The sequence below is a fragment of the Vigna unguiculata genome, chromosome 4, assembly GCF_037176805.1.
Source record: "Vigna unguiculata cultivar grain cowpea cultivar isolate G323 ecotype 2 chromosome 4, ASM3717680v1, whole genome shotgun sequence".
Taxonomy (NCBI): Eukaryota; Viridiplantae; Streptophyta; class Magnoliopsida; order Fabales; family Fabaceae; genus Vigna; species Vigna unguiculata.
The window spans coordinates 41,661,907-41,670,884 of record NC_140795.1 but is presented as its reverse complement, the minus strand read 5'-3'; the positions used below and the strand labels follow the sequence as shown (position 1 = coordinate 41,670,884).

General features: G+C 34.6%; 1 protein-coding gene across 1 annotated transcript; it reads right to left on the bottom strand.

Moving 5' to 3' along the window:
• Positions 1 to 1,597, bottom strand: LOC114181611 (acidic endochitinase-like). The gene is made up of 2 exons (XM_028068112.2): positions 1,135 to 1,597; positions 1 to 628 (listed from the first exon to the last, which is right to left on the bottom strand). Exons 1-2 carry the CDS (start codon positions 1,535 to 1,537, stop codon positions 144 to 146), a joined length of 888 nt encoding a protein of 295 aa, XP_027923913.2. The 5' UTR covers positions 1,538 to 1,597; the 3' UTR covers positions 1 to 143.
• Positions 1,598 to 8,978: the final 7,381 nt, after the last annotated feature.

Sequence of the window (8,978 nt, the reverse complement as noted above, 5' to 3'; positions counted from 1 at the left end):
TGACACTTCAGAATGAACTTTTTTATTATTGGGAGCAGTATATCATCTGTGACTTGTAAGCCAAGTTTTACGATAATCGTACATTGAGTTCACAACACATCAAGTGGTGATTATTAATTATTTAAGCAGTGTTTGACCATTCACTAATTAACACTGCCAATAATACTATTACTGTAACCTTTTTGGAGATCATAGAATCTGTTCCATAGCATAACTCCACCATACTTTGAAGACTGTTTTATCTGAGGAAGAACCTGAGAAATTAACACATCAGAAGGGACAAAACCACCACTTGGAGCAGCTTCTTCTGCTGCAGGAAGCCCCATGAAAACTTGTGTGGCTGGCACAGTGATCCACTGGTTCCATGAACTGATCAAGTTGTTGGCGTTTCCACTGCAAGAAGGGTTGTTGTAGAACTGAACCCACACATAGTCAAAAAGCCCAGTTTGGATGGCAGAATCCAAGTGTTGATCAGGGATTATGCACTGTGGAGCTGCAGACAAATACACCTTTCTTTGTGAACTCAACCCATTGAGTGCCCTGGCTAGTTCATCCCAATGTTCACTCCCACCAGACTCAATGTCAAAGTCAATGCCATCCAACACTGCCTCTCCTAATGGTCTTGACCCTGCATTATCAAGAATGAAACAAAATGCTGAAAATTTAATACTTATAATTTAGAACAATGGTATTTTGATACCCAAAATTTTTTTAATCTCATTTGATACTATTCTTTCTCTACTTTTCATTTTTATTTTATAAATACAACCAATGAAACCCGAGCCCAACCACATAAGGTATTGACACCATTCTCAACTCAAACACTTATCTAAAACCCTTGCTAGGAAGACTTTCGATACAAGAACCACTGCATTCAGGAAGACTTTCGATATAAGGATCATACTGCACTCGTCTGAGTCGGTTTTAACCTTCGGCTTATACTACTTTTTAGGTCTACAGAGGAGATTTCACTAGAAAGATACAACACTAATGAGACTTGAACTCAACCACATAAGACATTGACACCACTTTTAATCAAAAACCTTAAAACAATGAGTTTATGAGTCTTACATAACCATTTTACGCTTATATAAGTGTGAAATGGTTGATAAATAGTTTCAAACGATTTCTTACCAGATTGTCCTCCAAGAAAATTGTCCCAGAGGTAGGTTGCAAGTTGATTGGCTTCCTCAGCTGAGTTGAGGGAGTAGCTTCCAGCACCTCCTCCAAGGGAGAGGAACACTTTGACTCCACCGTTTTGGCAAGTTGTGATGTCACTGCTCAAGCCATTGCAATCATTATTCTGGGGGTTACAGTGGTCAGCGAGGTTGAGTTGAGGGGTTTGGCCATTGCCAAAAGTGGACAAAAAGGCTATGTTCACAAATTGGTAGTTTTTGGTGTTGCAAGTTTCTGCTAAGGTGCCTTCTCTACCGTCTTGGCCCCAGTACACAGCTATTCCTCCACCATGGGAATGGCTGAGCAGGGAAAGGAGCAAGAGAGGGAGTAAGAGGAGTGAGGCTTTGTTTAGGGATTCCATGGTTCTAGGGCTTGGTGTTTGTTGTGTGTTATAGCTTCTGGTTTGGTTTTGTTTGGTTTATAAGATGCAAGAGATGGTACCAATTTATAGGTGCTTCAACGTGTGTGAACAACATAAATGTAAATGTTGGGTATTTTAGAAAAGTCTTTAGTTGACTGACTGGAATGTATATAAATTCTAAAACATTATTTGTAGTGCATTTTTTTAATATTTTTATAAGAAATATGAAATAACGAGGAAGAAACATTAAACGGGAAAAAATTATAAATTTTTTACCAATAATAATAAATATATTAAAAGAGTGTTAATTTTTTACATTTTTAATCAATTAAAATTATTTAAAGAAATCGTTATAAAATTATGGTTTTATATATATATATATATATATATCAAATAAATATTTATTTTATATAATTGAAAATTATAATGAATAAATATTTTTAGTATATAAGTTATATTTAAATGTATGATAAATAATGTATATTGTAATGCAATTCTATATTTAATATAAGATGAAAAATATTTTATAAAAAGATAAAAATGTTAATATTTATATTGAAAGAAACTTTTATGTATAATTATAATATATATATATATATATATATATATATATATATATATATATATATATATATATATATATATATATTTACATGATTGTTTTTTTGTGCTAGAAAAACTTTACATCGTTTTACATACACCCCATAAACTAATTTAAATAGCATTGTGAAATTAAGCTTTTGACTCTAGTAATGATGCATGACTCTAACTTGTTAAATTGGGTTTAGGCATGATTTTTCGGGGTTTTGTTTTTTTGTAAAAGAGAAAGTAAGAAAATGAAAAAAAGAAATAAAGAATAATTAGAATGAAAAGTAAAATTTTTTGGAGTATGTAAAAGTGAGAACAAAAAAAATGAAAAGTTTATATGAATTTGAGGAAAAGAAAAAAGAAAAAAAAAGAGAGTAAATCCTAATTAGCTTTCAAAAATTGAATATTTTTGCAATGTGAATGAGTATATAATGGACTATTTTCATTATGCTTATTAATATATATATATATATATATATATATATATATATATATATATATATATATATATATATATATATATACCAAATTGATGAGTATATAAAAATTGTGTGAACACCACATCAATTTACAATATATTTTGTAGTAACATAATGATTTGAAACTAACATATTCATGTTTTGAACAATAGGTGATTATTAGTCATCGATAATGTAAAAAAATATATAAATAAACATGGATGGGTAATGGATTGAGAGCAAAATTATTCTCCATCATGCAAAACCCAGCGTGACTTTCACTTTAGTTCTTCCTTCAACATCTCTTTAAATTTCATATCACTTTCAGTCAGTCAATAGATGCAAAGAAACAGAAACTTAAAGGACCCAGATCTAAATTATGTTCCCTTTGAGTCAAGTTATTGTGGAAATAAGACTTCGAAAGTTGATGATTCAAAAGTTGAACGTGTCCTATGGTTTTTTCTTATGCTATAACGTATCCTATGGTCACATTATTATTCTCAACTGCATGTTGTCTTTACGGTCACAAATAAATTTTTTCTTATGCCAAAGTCAACCTAAAACGAAATTTGGCTCACAAATAAATTTTTTCTTATGCCAAAGGCAACATCGAACGAAATTTAGTTGTATTTGGTTGAGTTAACTCCGATCTAAATTTAATTGTATTGGACTGAGTCGATCTATGACAAAATTTATTCATATACGACTGAGTTGACCGTGAACAAAATTTTGTCATATTCAGACTAGCCGACTCTAATCGTAATTTGGTCGAATTTAGTCGAGTCAGCCTCACAAAAATTTGGCGGAGTCGACACTGCACCAAATTTAGCAATATTCGGCCAAGTTGGCCTCAGACGAAATTTTGCCGTTTCGGCCGAGCCAATCGTGACCGAAATTTGGTAGTATTCAGATGAGGCGACCTCAACTAAAATTTGGCCAAATCAGCCCTGGCCTAAATTTAGTTGTATTTGGCCCAGTCATCCCCGGACAAAATTTGGTCGTATTCTGCTAAGTCGGTCATGACCGAAATTTGGTTGTATTAAGTCGAGTCGACCTTAATTGACGTATTTAGTTGAGTCAACCCTGACCGAAATTTGGCCAAGTGGGTCTTGGCCTAAATTTGGCCATATTCGACCGAATCAACTCTCACTGAAATTTGGATGTATTAGGCTAAATCGGCCTCGGTCGAAATTTGGCTAAATCCAGTTAAGTCGATCCCAATCGAAATTATACAGTCTTGTTTACATGAAAACAAATTCGATCTTATTGGCCTAAACTTTTTCTTCATATATATTAAAATTTTTAAGTTAGATAAAATTAAGTTAAAGTATTCTTATTTACTATATATTTAATGTAAGTTTTCTAAAAGATATATAGTATTAATACTTCACAATGAAAGCTATCTTGTAAAAGCCAAAGATATTAATAATTTATTATGAAATGGACTTAATTAGAGTATAATAGAAAATAGTGTAAATTACTCTTGAAATTTTTAGAAAAGCTAGAAATGCTAGCAACAACATATTAGGAATGGAGGGAAATCTGTTTAGTTTGAAAATGATAAAAGAGACTTTCTTATGATGTAGACCTTTGGACAAAATAAAAATATTTTTAAAGTATTCAATAAACCATTGAAATCAAACTTCTAAATAAAAATTATTTTGATAAAAAAAATTCAAGTTTAATTTATGTTTAATTAGTAATTCAATTCTTATATTTAGGTTTTGATTTGTTGCTACCTTTCTATTTGTTTTTTACTTAATTGAGTCATAATATATATTAAATAGTTAATATTGTTGCTTTAGTTAAAGTGGTGTTAAGGCCATTAAGGATATGACTAATGTGTCATTTCAATAAAAGACTTAATTAGTAATTTAGTTACTATATTTTTCTTCTTTGCGTCTCTATATTTTTTACATGAAAATAATGTGTTCCTTTTCTGTCAGTGTAGACTTCCATGGATCCTAGGGATAAACCTAAAATCCACAACAAAATTTATATGTTCATCTCCCCAATGATGTAGTAGGCAAAAACAAAAAATTTGGATATGTGGTATTAGATTTGAATGAGACAATCTTGAATCTGAAGGAAACAATCTCAATGGGATTGTATTATTGAAGAAAATTTCAGTAAGATTGTATTGTCGGAGAAGGGTTGGAGAGGGAGAAGGGTTTGGACTCACATGTGGTGACCTCCTAATTATGTTAACGTTGATTTCACATAAGGGACCACATTGTCTCTATTTAAAAAATAGGGTTAAATATGTTTTTTGTCCCTTAACTTTCATTAAAAATTAGAATTAGTCTCTCTTCAAAAATTTGACTCAATTTAGTCCTCCAACTTTATAAATGTTTGGATTTAGTCTTTTTAACCAAATTTTATTAAGTTTATTTGACATTTCAAATGCATGTTATGATATCATTTGAGTTGTTTACATTGTTTGACATATTAAAGCTTCAACATTAGTCGAGAAACTTTTTTGAAACGTAAAATAAACTTAACAAAATTTGACTAAAAAGACTAAATCCAAACATTTCTAAAGTTGGGAGACTAAATTGGGTCAAAGTTTTGAAGAAGGACTAATTCCAATTTTCCATAAAAGTTAAGAGGACCAAAAACATATTTAATCCTAAAAAATATAGAGACTCAACTGAGTAAAAAACAAAATATATAGGGATCGTTGGAAGAAGGAGCTATAGATCTCCATGTTCTCCAAGTCTTTGGTTTTTTATGATGCCTATCTACTGACTTTGTCTAGATAAGTAAATTAAGTTTAAATAATATTGTAAGCCAAGCAAAATGTTTTAAAATTAACCATGAAGAACAATGAAAGAACCAATGAAACAGTATTGCAAGAAAGGGATATAATTGATCAAAATAGAGAAGTTTGAATAATATGAAAACAACATAAATGAAACATAACACGAACAAATTCTATGAAAGTATGGCTCCTCTATAGCACGAGTCAACCTAGAAAAGAGAGAATGAACACTCTAATGAGAAAGGAACAGTAGAAATTCAAAGAAAGAGTCACACCATACAAGTCATTCCTTATTTTGCATTATCTTTTAGGCTGTGTTAGGATTCATGAGAAGATTTAAAGGAGAATAAGTGGATGAATTTGAAAGAATGAATAGAGAATTATGGTGTTGTTTGTTTTAAAAGATGAATGAAGAGATTTAGTGAAAATTTATAAAAGTTTGTGAATAATTTGATTGATGGATAAAAAAAATGTTTTAGTAGATAAAATGTGTTGATTACTGTATTGTCCTTATGTTTAAAATGAATATAAAATAAAAAATATTAATGGTGTTATTAATATAATAAGTATTATTATGATTATGATTATTGTTATTATGATTAAAAACCATTATAATAATTAATAATATGACTATTAATATTAGAGGTGTCAATTTGGCCCAGTCCACAAGACTTGGTTCTGGTCCATGTGTGCTAGGACCAAAAAACCCCACATTGAAAAAAAGTCCCCTCATCAAAGAAGCCTACAAGGCCAAAAACCACACAAAAGCCCTGTGGGTCAGGGCCAATCTATGGGCTTTCATCTTCAACATGAAAAATATATTATTTTTTAAAATATATTATTAAACTTTCTGGCGACCTAAACGTGTCCGATGACCCAGATTGACCGAGCAGGCCCAGCAACCTAGACGGGTCGAGCGGGCACGATGACTCAAACATGCCCAACGAACCGGACGAGCCCGATGACCCAGACGGTACCGACGATACTGACGACCCGAACATGTCCAACGACCAAGCCAACCTGGACTGCACCTACGATCCGAATGGACCCCACGACCTGAACGATCTTGAAGACCCAAACAAGATCGAGAACCTGGACGGGCTCCAGGACCCAAACAACCTAGATGTGCTCGAAGACCCGAACGAGCCCGATGAGACAGACAGGCCTAACGAGACAGACAGGCCCGACGATCTCGACGGACCAACAACCCAAATGACCCGAAAAGTTCTGAAAAACCAGGACGAGCCCTACGACCTTGATGAGCCTGACGACATAACAACCTTGTCGACTCGGACGGGCCCAAAGACCCAAACGGATCCGACGACCCAGATGGGCTTGACGATCCGGATAGGCCTCACGACCTAAACAACCAAGACGGGCCCGACAAATAGAATAGACCTAACGACTCGAACGAACCCGATGAGCTGGACGGGCTTGTCAACCCAAACGACCCAGACAAGCCAAAAGACCAGGATGGGGCCCGACGACCTGAAAAAACCCGACGATTTGGGCGGACCTGACGATCTTGACGGGCCCGATGATCCGAACAAGCCTGATGACCCGAACTGGCTTGACGACTCGGACGGGTCCAACGACCCGGACAGGCACGACTACTCAAGCTGGAATAACGACTTAGAAGGGCCTGACGACCCGGACGGGCCTGACGACCCAGATGGGCCCTACGAGCCTGACATCCAAGATGGGCTTAACGACCTAGATCGACCTGACTATCTGAACGAGACCACGACCTGGATGAGCCTGAATCCAGGACGTCCAGGCCGGGTCAGACCAGTCGTCCAGATCGTCTGAGTCGTTGGGCTTGTTTGGGTCGTCGGGATGGTTTTTGTCATCGACACATTCGAGTCATCGACACGTTCGAGTCATCGAACTCGTCTTAGTCATCTGTATCGTCCAACTCGTCGGACTCATTCGGGTTGTCGTGCTTGTTCGTGTAGTCGAGCCCGTGCAGATCGTTGGGGCTTTCCGGATCATCTGGCACGTCCGGGTCGTTGGGCTCGTCTAGGTTGTCGAATATGTCCTGGTCGTCAAGCCCTTTCAGATCGTTGGGCTCGTCTGGGTTGTCGGGCACGTCCGGGTTGTCACGCCTGTCCAGTTCGTCGTGCTTGTCCGGATTGTCGGACCATTCCGGATCGTCAAGCTTGTCAAGCCCGTCTAGGTCTTCAGGCCCATTAGGGTCGTCAGGCCCATCTAGGTTGTCAATCGTCGGGCCCATCTGGGTCATCATGCTTGTTTGTGTAGTTGGGCCCGTTCTGATCGTCAGGCCCGTCTTGGTCGTCGATGCATCTGGCTCTTCAGATACGTCCGGGTCTTCAGGCCTGTTTAGATCGCTCGACTTAATCTTTGACTTTGGCTTAATGTAGTATTATTTGGGGGGCCTAACCCACCTTAGCCCTGACTCTAACCGACTAAAGAAGGAGCTTTGAGAGCTTAAACTTTTGTTTGACCCCCTCATTTGGGACCTCCTAAAAGGGGCTTAATGAAGAGTGGGTCAAGATGACCCTCGGACTAATTTCGAATTGACACCTCCAATTAATATCATTGTTACTATTAATAATAATAATAATAATAATAATATTATCATTATCAATCTTGTTACTATTCTTTCATTATTATTAAACTTGGTAATATTGTAAATTTTTAATATTATAATTAATATTTCTATTATTAAGCATGATTAATTCTAGTTTGTTATAGAAAAAATATTCTAATATTTTTATTCCTGTTGCACAGTAAACATAGTAAATCTACGGTCCCTTCAGTTTGCAAGTATGATTCATGCACCAAATTCTTTGCAATCCGTATGTGCATTCACCTTTAAATGTCCAAAAACAAACCCCTTAAAACATTGATGAAATATCTTCTTTAATTTTCAGTTTCTTAATTTTCAGTGAAGTCTGTTTTAAAAATTGAACCAATTCAATCTTTTATCTTTTAAAATACGTGAATTTAGTCCTTTTAATCAAATTTTGTTAAATTTATTTAACATTTCAAACGTCTTTCATAATAATATTTCACTTAAAAGTTAAATATGTTTTTGATTTCTTAACTTTCAGTAAATTTTGGAATTAATCTATTTCAAAACTTTGAAACAATTTAGTCATTCATCTTTACGTGAATTTAATCATTTTAATCAAATTTTGATAGATTTAAACAACTCAAATATAATCATAAAATACGAACAAAATTTTAAATAAACTTAACAAAAAGACTAAATTGATAAAAAACTAAATTAGTGTAAAATTTCAAAATAGACTAAAATTATGTTAAATTTAAGAGATTAAAATCATATTTCACTCATTAAACATTCTCCTTCGTGATACATGCACTTTTTCTGATTCCCACTACTCCATGATAGTCCTCCACATGACTAACTAACTCTGCCTCTTCCTTTCTTGTTACAAATACGGTAATAAGAGAAATGCAGAAGCTGAAAATCCAATGAAATATAATGGATGGTTTCAAGGGTGTTAACGAGAAGACGGAAAATCTCTAACGGAAGCATATGACACAAGTTTATTAAAAGAATTATTTTACGCTGGCAGTACATTTTTTTTAATATTTCATTTAGGTAAAACATTAAAAAGAATTTGGACTGAAGGAATACTAACTCATC